The sequence below is a fragment of the Solanum lycopersicum genome, chromosome 10 (genome assembly GCF_036512215.1).
Source record: "Solanum lycopersicum chromosome 10, SLM_r2.1".
NCBI lineage: Eukaryota > Viridiplantae > Streptophyta > Magnoliopsida > Solanales > Solanaceae > Solanum > Solanum lycopersicum.
In genome coordinates this window covers 30771745-30789182 of record NC_090809.1, presented here as the reverse complement: position 1 = coordinate 30789182, position 17438 = coordinate 30771745, and the positions used below count along the sequence as shown (strand labels likewise).

At 33.9% G+C, this 17438-nt stretch overlaps 1 protein-coding gene across 1 annotated transcript; it reads right to left on the bottom strand.

Annotated features, from left to right (window-relative positions):
• Window positions 1-11340: 11340 nt before the first annotated feature.
• Window positions 11341-16681, bottom strand: LOC101254849 (vicianin hydrolase). The gene is made up of 13 exons (XM_004248781.4): window positions 16391-16681; window positions 16001-16070; window positions 15033-15091; window positions 14880-14955; window positions 14420-14497; window positions 14238-14325; window positions 13904-14156; window positions 12985-13100; window positions 12409-12626; window positions 12165-12196; window positions 11973-12075; window positions 11789-11897; window positions 11341-11710 (listed from the first exon to the last, which is right to left on the bottom strand). The coding sequence occupies exons 1-13, from the start codon at window positions 16547-16549 to the stop codon at window positions 11533-11535; spliced, it is 1539 nt and encodes a 512-aa protein (XP_004248829.1). The 5' UTR covers window positions 16550-16681; the 3' UTR covers window positions 11341-11532.
• Between the last annotated feature and the right edge of the window lie 757 nt (window positions 16682-17438).

Sequence of the window (17438 nt, the reverse complement as noted above, 5' to 3'; positions counted from 1 at the left end):
AGACTACTGATTTACTGTAAAGAATGCCAATTCTGAAATGAAAGAGGGAAATAAAAAGCTATGGAATTCGTGGTTGGTCTTCCCAAGACTTTGGGGAAGTTTCATTCGATTTGGGTAGTGGTTGATAGATTGAGAAAGTCAGCCTATTTTATTCCGGTAATAAATGATTATAATGTTGAACAACTGGTTAAGATTTATGTGAAGGAGATACAGAGGGTTCTTGCGGTAAACACAAATTTGGTATTAGAGCATGAGGCAAAATAATATTAGGATCGATCTCTCACTTAACCACGTCAAGTAGAGTCTTGTTCATAATTTTGAAGTGCGCCACACTTACGAATGAGAGGCTATGTGATGCTTAGGAAAGTCTCACCTAGTTGGTATTCTTGAAGTCATGCCTCTTTAGTCTTAACTCTATATGTCCTTATCTTCTAAGCACTTTCTTGTGCTTATACACAATGAATACAAGAAGGAACAACACTCAAAGGTGCGAAAAAGAGAATGCAAATGAGGCAGTTCCCTGTCAAGCTCCTCAAATCCTTTAAGTTCCTATTAAAGAAGGGGATATGTCTAATTTTGAGATAACAGCAGCCATTCAAAGCTTGACTCAAGTGTTGGCTACTCAAGTGTCTACGAATTCTAGGGTCCAAGTGAACCTCAATACTAGCACCACCACATCAAGGATAATGTATTTAATAAGAATGAATCCCCCTACCTTTTTGGCTCCAAGATGGAGTAGGACCCACAAGGGTTCATTGATTAAGTGTTCAAGGTACTAGATGTTATGGGGGTATTCGATCATGTGGTAAATGAATGTAGGTCGTCTATGTTGATTCCTAGCATGGACATATCTCGTCTCATGGTTCATGCTGAACAAGTTGAGGAGCTAAAGCTTACGCAAGTTGGTAGAGAATTGAAGAGGACAAGGTACAAAGATAAAATTCTTCTAAGGCTAGATTTGAGGTTCAAGATAATCCAAGGTTGAAAAAGATGTTTCCCAATCAAAGTCCTTCTGCCATTCCAAGGGTCAATAAAAGTAAAGGGTCTACACCCAATCTTGAGGAGGAGAAAGGTAGTGTTCCTTATGTTGAGAAGCCTACTTGGGCTAAATGTGTTAGAAAGCATGAAGGCAAGTGTCTAGTTGGTATGGGAAATATCTATTGGTGTGGAAAGAGTGGTCACATGAAGAAGTATAACCCTAAGATGAAGTCTCAAGGGAGAGAAAATGCTCAAGCACAAGACAAGTACTCCCAACCCACATGCTCCTAAGAAGAATCACTTCTATGCTTTCTATTTAAGTGGTGATCAAGAGAAGTATCCCGATGTTGAACCAGTATATTACAAGTATTCTCAATTAATGTATATGCTTTATTAGACACATGTGCTACCTTATCTTTTGTAACCCCTCTAGTTTCTAGGAAGTTCAAAATTTTTTTCGGTTACAACCCCGATGGGAGACTTCGTGGTAGCTAGAACAGTCTTTATGAGTTTTCCAATATCATTACCCAATAGAATTTCTTTGGTTTACTTGATAGAACATTATATGGTTGACTTCGATGTCATATTGGGGATGGATTAGTTTCAAACTTATTTTACCTCCATAGATTATAGAACAAGGGTAGTCAAGTTCAAATTACCAAATGAACCCGTCTTAAAATGGAACGGGGAAATTTAATCCCTAGAGGTATAATTATTTAATGTCTAAAATCTTACAAAATGATATCTAAAGGGTGTCTTTATTATGTTGTAAGGTTCAACAACCTTGAATACAAAATTCCTCCATTAGAGTCTGTACCCGTAGTGAGGGATTTTCTGAACGAAACATATTTCAATTCCTCCAGAATGAGAAATAGAATTCGTGATACACTTGTGCCGGATACGAAACATATTTCAATTCCTCCTTATTGGAAGGCTCTGGCCGAGTTTCAAGAAATTAAGTTTTAACTCAAGGATTTACTTGACTAGGGTTTTATAAAGCCTAGTATGTCTATTGACTATCATCAACTAAATAAGGTCACCATAAGGAACAAATATCCTCACCCTAAAATCGATGATTTGTTTGATCAATTACAAGTTGCAAGCTACTTTTATAAGATTGACTTTAGGTAGGGTTATCACAAACTTAGGGTGAGAGGGGAGGATATATCAAATATGGCTTTTCAAACAATGTATGGTCAGTATGAGTTCCTAGTGATGTCTTTTGGTATCACCAATGGAACGATAGCTTTCATGGACTTTATGGATAGAGATTTCCGAGATTACCTTGGTTTCTTTGTGATTGTCTTCATCGATAACATATTTGTTTACACTAAGAGTGTGGATAATCATATGAACCATTTGGTGGTGGTGTTGCAAGTCCTTAAGAACAAAAACTATTTGCCAAGCATGGTTAATGTAAGTTTTTTGTTACGATCGGTTGTGATCCTTGGTCATATCATCTCAACTGAGGGTACAAAGGTCGATCCAAGAAAGACAGATGTAGTTAAGAATTGGCCTAGACCTTTGACTCCAACATATATTGTAAGTTTCTTGGGTTTAGAAGGGTATTATTTATGGTTTGTGGATGGTTTTGCATCTATTTATTCTCCTTTGACTACTTTGACCCAAAAGAGTGTTAAATTTGAGTGGTCGAAGATATGTGAAAGAATCTTCAAATTTTGAAAGATAGTCTTACCTCCGCTCCGGTGTTCACTTTACTGGAGGGCACCAAGAGTTTGCATTAAATTGTGATGCTTCCCGAGTAGGTTTAGGGTGTGTATTTATGCAACACGGGAAGGTAGTAGCTTATAACTCTAGACAAGTCAAGGTGCACGAAGAACTACCCAACTCATGACCTTGAATTAGCAATCGTAGTATTTGCCTTGAAAATTTGGAGGCATTATCTTTATAGTGTCCATGTGGACGTATTTACCAACCACAAAAGCCTTCAATATTTGTTTACCCAAAAGGAGTTAAATCTCTGACAAAGGAGATGGTTGGAGCTTTTGAAGTATTATGACATGAACGTTCTTTATCATACCTCGAAGACTAACATGGTTATGTATGTTATAAGTTTTATGAACATGGGTAATGTGTCTCATGTTGAAGAAGGTAAGAAGAAGCTAGTGAAAGATGTTAAAATATTGGCTCGGTTGGGTGTTGCGTTGGAAGATTCTCCAAATAGGGGTGTTATGATTCATCATAATTCCAAATTATCTTTAGTGATTGAGGTGAAGTATAAATAACATCTTGATCCTTTATTGATGGAATTGAAGGAACCGGTCCTTGGCAAGAATAATGAGTCATTATCCCAAGGAATGTTGCACTTAGGTACCAAGGTAGATTATTGTACTGGATATTGATAACTAGAGGAATAAAATTTTAGAAGAAGCTCTTGGATCCCTATATTCTATTCATATGGGTGAAATTAAAATGTACAGTGATCTTCAAGAAGTTTATAAGTGGGAAGGTTAGAAAAGGGACAATGCAGAGTTTGTGGCTAGGTGTCGAAATTGCCAACAAGTGAAAGTAGAGCATCAAAAGCCGAGTGGTTTGACTCATGTAATGAATGTTCCTACTTGGAAGTGGGAAGAAATTAATATGGAATTCGTAGTGAGTTTGCCTAGGACACGTAGGCAAAATGTCTCGATATGGGTTGTCATGGATAGGTTAACCTCTCACTTTATTCCCGTTAAGTCAACATATTCAGCGGAAGAGTATGCAAAGTTGTATGTTGATGATATTGTGAGTTTTCATGGGTCCATTTGTCCATTATATCAGATAGAGGTGCTCAATTGACATCTCAAATTTGAAGATCTTTCCAAAGAGTGTTGGATACACAAGTAAACTTAAGTACCGCTTTTCATCGTCAAACGGATAGTCATGTAGAGAGGACTATTCAAACCCTAGAGAGCATGTTAAGAGCGTGTGTGATAGATTTGAAAGGCAATTTGAATAGTTATCATTCGAGCATTTCAATGGCTCTATTTGAATCACTATATAGTGGGAGATGTAGGTCTCTGCTTGGGTGGTTTGAGGTTTGTGAGTCTTCACTACTTGGTCATGAAATTATATATGATTCCTTAAAAAAAGGTCTGAGTGATAATAGATAGGTTGAAAAAACGTATAATAAGCAAAAGTCCTATGCTAATAGTAGAAGATGAAATGTAGAATTTGAAGAAAAAATTTCACCCGTGAAAGGGGTGATGAGATTCGGTAAGAAGTGGAATTAAAGTCGTCGGTCTGTGGGTCCCATTGGAATATTGCAATGGGTTGGAAGGGTTGCATATGCATTGAGACTACCTAGTTAACTAGCTTTAGTTCATCCGATATTTCACGTCTCCGTGCTTAAGAAGGTTATTGGTGATCTCGTATCCATCTTCCCTATTGAAGGGTTAGGTGTGGAAGAGAACCTTTCCTATAAAGAGGTTCTGGAATATCTAAATTGCCATGTCAAGAAGTTGAGGAACAAGGAGGTGGTCTCTGTAAAAGTCCTATGGAGGAATCACCTAGTTGAGGGAGAACCATGGGAGGCCGCGGCCGACATGAAATCCCGCTATCCTCATCTCTTTTCTCAAAATTCTAGCAAAAGTGTAGGTAAGTCATCCTCTTAAAATTAACTAATTAAAAATATTAAGTTTGGGTTGCTTTGCTAAGACATGCATAATTATGGTAAAGGTTCTTGTTAAAATGAGTTTCCTTGTAAATATGCTCTTTTGCTTACCTTACACTTATTTGTGATTTCGTATATAGTGGCTTTCATGATATGATATTGAGCATGTTAATAAACCTTAAAAAGAAGTTGTGCATAAGTGACTCTTGATGTTATGTTTAGTTCATGTTGATGTTGAGAAGCTAGTTCCTGATGTTGTGAAGTTAAGCTCTTATATATGGTACATAGTGTTTTGATTTGCTATGTGAAATGTCACGGTTGTGTATTGATTTGATTTATGAATTACTCATATGGGCTATGAATCATAATGATTTAGTGTAGTTGTTGGTTGGGCTTCTAAACCTATGTCATCCTCTCCCCACAAAAATATTTATAGTGTAATTTTTGGATGAATGTTCCCAAGGATGGAATAATGTAACACTCCACAAGTCCATGAACTTATCTAAATCCTCACATGAAGAACTAAGACTTAGAACACTGTTTCTAGGTCTAACATAATGCATTTAATCTAGTTAAGAAATGTTAGAGTCAAAGCATAAAGAAATGACCATAACGTTCGGTGAATTGTGAAATTTATTTTCTAGTGTTTCGGCATGTTTAAATGTGTTTTAGGAGTCGGGGTTTAATGAAAATTAGTCAAAAGGTGTTAAACTCATAGAAGAGTGTGTTTAGGGTCGACTCATCCGGGTACGAATCCCCAAGGACCACCTAAGGGTCTTTGGAAAGGACCCTACAATTGGAATCAAAAGCTGTCAAATGACAGTTTGCATTGACAGACCAAACGATGAGTCATCGATGGGTCAACAGCCCGTTGATGGAGTCGTAGCTCCAGCCTTATACAAATTCCTAAAATTTTCCCAAAAACCACTCTTTCATTCAAACTCGTGTGAACAGTAAGGGACCATCGATGGACCTATGGACGGTAGGTCGAGGTCTGGTAGATCAGGAACTGTTTGACTGTCTAATTATTAAGTTAAGAGAATTAATTTATTATATAATTAATCAATTAGGGATTAGGGTGGTTAATTAAGTTAGTGAAGGACAATATAAAGTGTTCCAACTCATTGAATAACCTAACAACCCACTTTTTCCCAAAACTCACATCTCTCTAACTTCTCTACAGCTCCACTCTTCCCAAAACTCAATCTTCCATTGAAGAACAATAGAGTTCCAAATCAAGGACGAATTCCCCAAGGTTTTCATTTCAAATTCATTGCAAGATCATTACAAAGGTATGGTTTCTTTCACTCTTGGGATTTTTATTTACCCTGGTAGTATTTGTATAGTATAAAGACATTCATTTCCTTCCTATTGTTGATGATATTGTTGTAAGCCCTATGTGCCAAATAATGGATTTTGTATAAAGTCTACGGACGAATGTTCTACTTATTTTTAGATGGTTTAATCTGAGACGCTATTACTATACTAAATTGTTATATATTGGTTATGTTTTCTAAATGAGAAGCCTATGTATGCTTCATATGTGAGGAGTCTAAGTAAACTCTCTACATGATATGTTAGAGGTTTATGTATGCCTCAATATGTAAAAAAAAACTAAATTTCTGTAAATTTGGACCTATGGTGTGTTATGATGAATGCTTAGGGCTAGTCCAAGTCCTCCTCGAGTACAAAGACACCGATTGCGTCTAGAGGGTGCTCCCGGTAAAGACAAACTTGGTATTAGAGCGTGAGACAAAATAATCTTAGGATCGATCTCTCACTTAACCACGTAAAATAGAGTCTTGCTCATGATTGTGAAGTGCGCCACACTTACGAATGAGAGGCTATGTGATGCTTAGAAAAGTCTCACCTTGTTGGTATTCTTGAAGTCGTGCCTCTTCAGTCTTAACTCTATATGTCCTTATCTTCTAAGCCCTTTTGTGTGCTTATACACAATGAATACAAGAAGGAACAACACTCGAAGGTCCGAAAAAGAGAATGCAAAAGAAGCAGTTCCCCGTCAAGCTCCTCAAAACCCTTAAGTTTCTATTAAAGAAGGGGAAATGTCTAATTTTGAGATAAGAGCAGCCATTCATAGCTTGACTCTCAAGTGTTGTCTACTCAAGTTTCTATGAACGCTAGGGTCCTAATGAACCTCAATGCTAGCACCACCACATCAAGGATAATGTAATTAAGAAGAATGAATCCCCCTACCTTCTTTGGATCCAAGGTGGAGGAGGACCCACATGGGTTCATTGATTAAGTGTTCAAGATACTAGATGTTATGGGGGTATCCGATCTTGTGGTAAATTACTGTAGGTCGTCTATGTTGATTCCTAGCATGGCCATCTCTCGTCTCATGGTTCATGCTGAGCAAATTGAGGAGCTAAAGCTTAAGCAAGTTCGTACAGAATTGAAGAGGATAAGGGCCGAAGATAACTTCTTCCAATGCTAGATTTGAGGTTAAAGATAATCCAAGGTTCAAGAAGATGTTTCCCAATCAAAGTCCTTCTACTATTCCAAGGGTCAATAAAGGTAAAGGGTATACACCCAAGCCTAAGGAGGAGAAAAGTAGTGGTCCTTATATTGAGAAGCCTATTTGGGATAAATGTGGTAGAAAGCATGAAGGAAAGTATTTTGATTTTATTGCCACTAAATTGACGTATTTGACTAAGAAGGAGATACCATTTAAATGGACTAAAAATATGAGGAGCTTTTAAAATCTCAAGAGCCTCTTGACTACCTAACTTATCCTAGCATTATGAAGGATGGTATGGATTTTATAGTTTATTATGATACTTATCATTCTGTATTGGGAGTTGTGTTAATGCAAGATAACAATGTGATAGACTATGTGTCACACCAATTTAAGGTACATGAGAGAAATTATCCAACCCATGATTAGGAGTTGGCAACAATAGTATTTTCTCTTAAGATTTGGCATCATTATATTTATGGTGTGAAATGTGAAGTGTAAACTGATCATCGTAGTTTGCAACCTGTCTTCACTCAAAAGGATCTCAATTTGAGGCAACAAAGATAAATGGATTTACTCAAGGATTATTATGTGACTATCCAATACCATTCAGCTAAGACTAATGTGATAGCAAATGCGTTGAGTAGAAAAGTGGTAAGTATTGGTATCCTATCTTACTTGAGTGTAACTAAGAGACCCTCTGCCAAAGATATTCAGAACTTACAGTCTAAACTCATGCAGTTAGGCATCTCTAAAAGAGGCGGGTTGTTAGCTACTATTGAAGTTAAGGCCACATTCATTGAGGAGATCAAGGCCAAACAATTTGAGAATGAAAATCTAAAAGAACTCAAAGAAAAGATGGTAAATGGTAAGGCACAAGAGACCACTCTTGATGATGATGGTGTAATTATTGTGAAAGAAAGGGTTTGTTTCCCTCAAGTTGATGGCTTGATTCAAAAATTATTGGTAGAGTCTCATGGTTCATGATATTCTATTCATCCGGATGTGACCAAGATGTATAGAGATCTTAAAAGAATTTATTGATGGTCGAGCATGAAAAAAGACATAGCAGAGTTTTTAGCTAAGTGTCAAAATTGTCAGTAAAAGAAGTTTGAACATTAAAAGACTGTCGATTTACTGTAAAGAATGCCAATTCCGAAATGAAAGTGGGAAACAAAAAGCTATGGAATTCGTGGTTGGTCTTGCCAAGAGTTTTGGGAAGTTTGATTCGATTTGGGTAGTGGTTGATAGATTGAGAAAGTCAGCCTATTTTATTCCAGTAATAAATGATTATAATGTTGAACAACTGGTTAAGATTTATGTGAAGGGGATACAAAGGTTACATAAATTACCCCTTTCTATCATCTCAGATCACGGTACCCAATTCACCTTTAAGTTTTTGAGGAAATTGCATGATAAGTTGAGTACGCAAATCACTTGTAGTACAGCTTTTCATCCATATACAGATGGTAAATCCGAGTGAACTATTTATGTATTGGAAGATATGTTGAAAGCAAGTGTAATTGATTTTGAGGGCATTGCTATAAATTCTTACCTTTATGTAAGTTCTCATATAACAAGAATTACCACTGTAGCATTGATATGGCACTATTTGAGGCTTTATACGGAAGAGGATGTAGATCGTCCATAGGTTGGTTTGAGGTTGGGGATTGATTTAGTAAATGATGATTAAGATAAGATGAGGATCATTCAAGCAAAATTCTTAGCAGCCCAGAGTAGACAAAAGAGTATGTGAATCATAGGGTAAGAGATATAGAATTTTAGACTAGAAAGAATGTCCTTCTGAAGGAATTACCCAGAAAGGGGTGATGAGATTTAGTAAGAAGGGCAAGTTAAGACCTCGATACATAGGCCCCTTTGAGGTCATTGAATGTGTAGGGGCGGTGGCATATAGGTTGTCTCTACCTCCAAATTTATCTGGTGTTCATCCAGTATTCCATGTGTCTATGTTGAATAGGTATCATGGTGCCAAAGATTATATCATTAAGTGGTACTCAATTGTGTTAGACAAAGACCTTCAATATGAGGAGGAACTTATTGTCATTCTTGATTGTGATGTGCGTAAGTTGAGGTCCAAGGGGATTAAGTTCGTGAAAGTTCAATAATAGCATCATCTATTTGAAGAAGACACTTGGGAAAGCGAAAGGGATATGCGAGACAAGTATCCCCAATTGTTCGTGAATCAAGTACTGCTTAATTCTTTCCCTGGCCAACTTTTGCGTAGTTTTGTCACTCGGGGACGAGTGATGGGTAAATTGTTATCAAAAAAACTTTTTTTGAAGTATTTGAATTTTCCCAACCTTGTCCAGATTTGGAGAAAATCAGAGCCTTCAAGGTGTAGGGTAATCTTGTAGTAATCCGGTGACTTAATTATAAATATAGTAACATAAGGTGTTAGATAACTCATTAACGAACCCTTACAATTTTACGAAATTGAATTTGACTGAGTAGATCTCTGGGAATTGAACTTAGCGCAAGGGGTAATTTATTAGCATAGTTGATTAGAGGAATGCTACAAAATGGAGATTTGGAATTCTTCTAAGGAGCTCTCTGTTACATTTTGTGCCGCTATGGCAGGATCCTTGCCACTGTTGCGAGGTCGTTGTAGCGGGATAGTGGTTGTTGTAGCAGACAAGACGGGACTTAAAATCGTAGAGGAAATAGAGGAGCTCACTATTTCAAAAATACCACTATAGCGAGACTTTAGGCCATTGTGGTGATGCCGCTACAATAGTATGATTGTCATTGTAGCGGGACAGGAGTGAATTAAGTCGTTAATAAAATCCCTAAATGACCTTAGTAGGCACTTTTTGACTTTTAGAGCTAATGAACGACCCCCGGGCGATTCTAATTTATTTTTCACCATTTTTTAGTCTAAAGGTAAGATTTTAGTTCCCCAAATCTACTTTTTTCGATCCGTAGAACGTAATAGATTAGGTCAATAATGATCGGGGAGGATTTTGATTTTTAATTTGTGGTGATCACAAATCTAATTTGGAGAATTGGGATCATGGGTTGATCTAAGGTACGTTAGAACTGTTAGTAATTCGGGTAATTGGTGTTATTGTTTATTAATTCCGAGATATTATTGATTGTTGTAGACTAAGAACAAGCAGAACGAATCCGGAAAGGGAAAGATCAAGCTTCATAGGGTTTCAAGCTTGTTGCGAGGTAGATGATGTTGTGATTTTATGATTGTGTGATGTTTGTTTGTTCTTGCTTCATTATGATACTTGTATATGTATGAATATTGCAATATCGATCACACTTGTTGTAAATGAAATAGTTGAATGAAGGTTGCCATGAAATCATGATGTAAATGTAAAATTTAGTGATGTACTTTTGATTGTGATATGGTGTGTGAATTTGGGATCGGATTGTCACGTTCTGGCAAGCTAATTTTGATCGGGTAGCCACATTCTAGCACAATTATTGGATCGGATTTCCACGTTCTGGCACAACTATGGGATCAAAATGTCACGTTCCTAACTAACTATTTGGGTTTGGGTTTCGTGAGAAGTGCGATTTTTGTATGTTGATGAGCATGTTTATAATATTTTAGATGTTGATATATTATGCATGTGATTATAATGTTGTTTGACTTACTTATGTTACACTAGTGGGATAGTGGTGTGATACTACCAGTACAATGTAGTTTTGTACTGATTCTACACTTGCTCTTATTTTTGTTAAGTACAAGGCATCTTCAAGCATCTATTGGCAGAACTCTCTTAGGTGATTAAAGATCGTCACATCAAATTCAAGGGTGAGCCAAATCTTTCAGGCTGCCATGGGATTCTCTTTCTTCTATGTCTACCATTTCCGAACATAGACATTTGCTTCAGATTAGTGGAGTAGTTCATTAGTATTTCTTGTTTAGACTTGGATCATTGTTAGATGTTTTGATACATTTCAGATTCAAGGTTTATCTTCGGCATTATTAGTGGTTAGATCAATTGTTGAAGTTTATGAGAACTTTGATTTAGTATGTATTCTATTTTCTTATAATAAATCCCTTAGTTTTTATATTCTTTGCTTAATTGGATGGTAGTAGTGGTTCGCCCATTGAAGGGTTAGTGTGAGAATAAATCATGACGGTTTGGATCGTGACATTATTCCTCGCCCTAAGCTAAGTAAAAAGCCCCGCCTAGCTCACCCCAGCCTTTTAAGACACTTGTCATTATTGTGTAATCTTTGACAGACTTTGAAATTAAAGAGATAAATAGTAAAATGTTGAAGCTTAGCAAACAAATTTAGCAAGGAAGTAGATAAAATTTATAGGGAGGTGCTCTCATGTTATTCTTGAAGACATAAAATTGAAGGACATTTATTTTCTGTCAACACTTGACAGACAGAGAGAGCAAGTAGAGCTCTTAAATTCACATAGACCTCTAAATTAAAATGCAATTTTCCAAAATAGAGGTGTTAGAAAGAGTGACATAATTTATTGGCCAGTGTACAATAGAAATTTCTTGTACCAATAAGAAGACTTCTTATGGTATCGTTTTAGACCATTCTTATAGTCCACAAAAGTGAGGCCAAACCGCACAGTGAAACCGGCATCCCATTCATAATCATCTAAGAACGACCACACAAAATGTCCTTTAACGTTTGCTCCAGCCCTGCACATTATGCAACTTATTAACATTACATTTCCAAAATAAAACAAAAAAAAAAAGAATCTACAGTAGAAAACTTACTTTATTGCTTTTGAAAGAAACCATAGATGGCCCTCATAATACTTTATCCTCATGTCATCATTCAAAGATTCTTTAAGTGACATTGTGCTATTATTGGCTTCTGCCATCCCTAAAATTTGATGACAAATAGTTTAGCAGTTATGTTACACTAATCTTTGAAGACCAACAAAAGTGAGTTAAGTACCATTTTCAGTGATGTAAATGGGAGGATTGTTATATTTTTCCTTGATGTGAAGCATGAGACCATAGATTCCTTTTGGATAAATGAAAAGCCAATCCAACGCAGTCTAAATACATTGATTAACATATATATATAAGTCACAATTTGAAGAGACAATTCTGAATTACAAGAAAAGATATAGGAAAGAAATGGTACCGGTGTGCCAATAGGTTTTCCGTCCTTTAACGCTTAATAGAAAAAAAAAAGTAATTATTTGAAACTGAAGAAGATATATATTTCTGGTGTTTCAATTTATGTAACACATTTCGAATTTTAATATTCAAACAAATCTATTTTATATGGTATATGTATCATATATACCATAAGATAATTCTCAATCAAATTTAAAGTGATTGATATATTTTGGAAAAAGGAAATGCAAGTTTGTTTGTTGTCTTACGTGAAAGATCAGCATGATTGTCAGTGGTGTAGCTGAGATTAACTCTATTAACAGAGAGCAATGGAGAAGCATAATATGTGGTATAGTAATTAACCCCTAAAAAATCCATTGAACCTTTCACTAGCTTTGATTCCTCAGCTGTGAATTTTGGGAGCCGACGCCCTACCATAGCTCGCATGCTTGCCGGATAATCACCATATGTAATTGGGTCCAAAAACCTGTATTTTATTAGTATAAGATATTTCGCTTTACCAATCACCTAGACATGATTAACATTTTAACTTCCAATCACATTCGAGTTAAAATTCCATACATTGTATACTCTTTCCTTCCTAATCACTTTTTGAATTTTGAAATTCAAATAATTACATCTTTCATAGTAATTTCTTTTATATATTTATTAAATATTTTAAATTAATAATTATTATAATTTATAATACTTTTCACGTAATAAAAAAAACAGATAAAAAAAATAGATAAAGGTAATAAAAAGAATAGATAAAAAGAATAGATAAAGAGAATAGATAAAAAGAATAGATAAAGAGCATGTTTTAAAGTCATGCATGTGGCACATACCATCCCAACATAAAATCAAGAGCTCTTAGTGGGGCCTTGAGTCCTTGAGGTGTGTTTATTTTGGGCACAAACATATGAGTGACAAGAGTAACTCCTATTTGGCCTTTCTGACTTTTCTGCAATTATATTTTAAATATATTCAGTAAGGATTTGGCAAAAAAATATCAATGATCTCTGAATAATGCATGGGCAACAACCAAACTTCCATACAACGGATGGATAGTATACATCGCTTTCAACTTAAATAAATGCACTTATCAGTCACCCAACTCTATTTTATAATTGTCCAGTTTTTATTTTACACTCCGTTTCAATTTTTTAATCTTATATTTTTTGGTTGATTTTAATAATAAAAATATTTCTTTTCTTTTTTGATAATTCTTGATTATAATTTTTTATTTGTTCAAGGGCCCATGAGATCAAATAATTGCATTCTACACATTTTTAATTTAATATCATAAAATTAAAAATAATTTTCTTTTACTTTATTTAATGGCATGCTTCAAATCAAAATAAGTCAAATAAAATAGAAATTGTGGGATTATATATATTTAATAAATGAGAATAAAGGGAGTATTATTCAACCCAAATATTTATGAATAATCACTTGGACTATGACAGATTAAATAATCTTATTAAATGAAAATTAAAAGAGATAATAAGCATTTTCTCGGTCCATCTTTATTAGTTTATTATATTATTTGAAATGTCTAACGAGATTTGTCGAGTTTATAAAACCAATGAAAAATTTATCATGATATGTCTATTTTACACTTATTATTAAATAATATTCAGTTTTAAACGTTTAAATGATTTTGTATTTATTGTTTCTTAATTCACGTGTCAATATTATTGGAGAGAGGGAATATAAGAAAATAAAAGTTGTGTTATGAAAAAGAGAGATGTAGTAATTAATTACCTGATATTTTTCTCTATAGATTTTAACAGCAGTTGCATGTGCTAGAAGCAAGTTGTGAGCAACAATGTATGGCTCAGTAGCAGAGTTACCCTCAGTGCAATTACCTACATATTTAGAACACCTTCCTGGTGCAAAGGTTCCTTTTGTATATCCATTCATACTATAAGAAAGTGGTTCATTTAGAGTTATCCAATTCATTACTCTATCCCCAAATTCTTTGAAGCAAATGTCCACAAAGTCAGCATAGTCTTTCCTGAATTAATTAGCAACTCCAATTATTTTATGATGGGTGCTAACTCCAATTATTTTATTGTCTAATTAAATGTTTACTTACGCTATTTTTGAGCTGAGAAACCCTTTATATTCATCTTCAAGGGCTTGTGGTGTGTCCCAATGGAATAGTGTCACAAAAGGAGTTATACCTAATTAAGGAAAAGTTTATTAATTAAGTGGATAGTATTATAAATAATTAATTAATAAGAAGAGGAAATTTGATGTAATTATATTAATTATCACCATTAGCGATTAGCTCGTTGAAGACATTATTATAGAATTTGATGCCTTCTGGATTCACTCCTTTGCTTAACTTCCCATCTTAAATAAGCACAACAACGAAACAAAGGTTTCAGCAGAGATCAAATATACATTGTTTTTCCTTGTAGATATATTTCACATCCATAAGTAACAAGGGTTGAAGATAACGGAACCTGAATATATATATATATATATATATATACACAACATGGTCCAATTATCATGTATAATAACTGGAGTTAAAGTCACACTAGCACTAGGACACTGGTCAACTTCAGCTAGTTGTACAAGAAGTAGCAGCCTAATTGATATTTGGTAGCGTGACTCTTAACTCCAGTAGTTATACATGTTGATTGAACCACGTTATTTAACCTAATTCATATCTTCAGTTTCTTTTATTGTTTAATAACAGCTAGGTAAGTAATGATGAATTGTTACATACATGGTAAAATTCGAGACCAAGAGATAGACATCCTGAAAGCTCTTAATCCCACTTGCTTAATCATTTGAATGTCTTCCTGTAATAATCAGTGAAACATATATATGCAGTCTAGAGGGGGGAAAAAATGAATATGCACTGTCATGTGTTATATACCTTATAGCGGTGGTAAAAGTCAACAGCCACATCTGCTGTAGACGCATCAAAGATCTTTTCTGTATTTTGGAAGAATAATATTTGCTAAGAAAGAGTTATAATATCATATGAAGAAACAAGCACTAAGAAGACTAATTATCATCAATTTCATTCTGTACGTAAATCTTTCATTTCTACTTCACATACATATTACTCTCTTTTTTTTTCTCGCATTAAAGAATATCCGCTAAAAAAGGTCTATATAAAATAATTATGAACTTTGAAAATCATATTGACTAGATGCTCATTAATTTAGTTATGGAATGAATAAGTACGAAATTGTTCGGAATGAAGGAATATTTTTCAAAATGCATTTTTCCATGTTTGAAAAATATTTTCTCCAGAAAAATAATTTAATCAAAAATTAATAAGTTTTCTAATTAAAATAAGAAAACCAAATTGCAACATTTTGTGTTTATTTTTCTCCTACCTCCCCCAACTCAACCATATATCTCATCTTCATAATATTTTTACTAGATAACATAGGAATATTCTTGTGATAATATTTCTTATTTACTTATAATCAAACCGTAGAAAATAAGTAAAACAACCACTGAGCTTGTTATTATAACAGATTTCACTCATCTTATTAAGTTGTTGAGAAAAATGGAGAGGAACTGGGTAATTTAACTATAAGCTAATCAAATATATATAGTAGCTAGCTTTGTGGTCACATTCGAAACAACGAAGGCAAAGTTATTTTGTGGTATTAGATATTCGTCAAGCTTTCAAAATGCAGTGATCACTAATGTAATTGAATTTTGCAGTATTGGTGAAGGGTAACTGGGTATAGTATTATTGATCGATCTTTGGTAACAACACTTTTCTTATGTTTTGGTGATTTTCATTTTGATAAGTTAACACTGGTAATATTTAAACTTTTTTTTGTCCCGTCCTTATAGCTAATTGTATATATTTTCTGATGAGACCTGGGTGCTGCCGGGTAAACGTGTCCCATATACTAGGTCCTCTTCCTCCTTTAAGCGCCTCTCCTTCGATCTGAAAGCTCATTAAACAACACAAAAGGTGTGTTTATATTTGTGTGTGAGGTAGGTAATATTATTTAAATAAATAAAAACATAATTAGTAGTTAATAATTCTTAAATAATATCTGTATGTTCAATTCTCACTATTTAATCAAATATATATATATATATATGTATATATATATATATATATATATATAAAACATAATTAGTAGTTAATAATTCTTAAATAATATCTGTATGTTCAATTCTCACTATTTAATCAAATATATATATATATATGCACGTTTGAAATAAGTGTTGAAACGATGATATGTATTGATAATATTATACCTGATAAGCAGCTGATGAAGCGCCAAACACAAAATCAGGAGGGAAACTAGTTCGATTAAATGGAGCGTAAAAGCGCTTTGCAGGGATTGCAGCGCTCGTTAGAGCAAACAAATTAGCAACAGCTATAACAAGAAAGACTAACACATTTCTCATACCCATTGTTGCGTACGTGCCTCTTTACTTTCTGCAATGCCCACCTATTTATACTAAAATATATATTATTATTCTTCAACTACTCCTTCCCTTTATTTATTTATTCATTTATATTAATTTATGCTACCTATCATAAATATTTTTTAAAAAAACAAACAAATATATATATATATACATGTGTGTTTTGGGGGGGTGATATTTTATATACCTTTACCTTATATGGAAAATAAACAGCATATCTGTTGTACAACTGTCTAACATCTTTATGCATTTTGCGATATTATTTGCTGGAGTAATAAAGAGTTACATGTCGGTAGGGTATGCAATAATCGAATTGGCAAATAAATCAAATTGAAATAAATAACATTTGAGTCATTGCTATTGTGTTATTAGGTTAATGGGTTTTTAATGGTTCTATTAAAAAAATTATTGATTTTATTAATTTGATATCCGTTTTTAGTATTGACAAACTTACCTTTTCTTATGTTGGGTTTTTCCAATTAATTATCCTACTAAGTAAATTCTTCGAAAATAATTAATAATGTGTCATATTATATTGTATATTATTTTAATAAAATAGTGTTTAAATATATTATATTATTCTACTTCATTATATAATATTACATATCTATAATTAGAATGATAAATCTATTAAAAAATATATATATATATATAATAGGGCTACTTTAAAAAAGAAAAGGACAAAAAATAAAATATAACTATTACATTATAAATAAAGAAAAATAAAATATGACTATTACATTATATAAGTAAAGATAAGAATGAGCAAAAAAAATTAAAATAACAAAGAATGGCACTAAATCTATCGTTATATGTAATGGGCCTTTTACATACTACAGCATTGTTTTCTCTCTCTTTTTTTTTTATAAAAAGA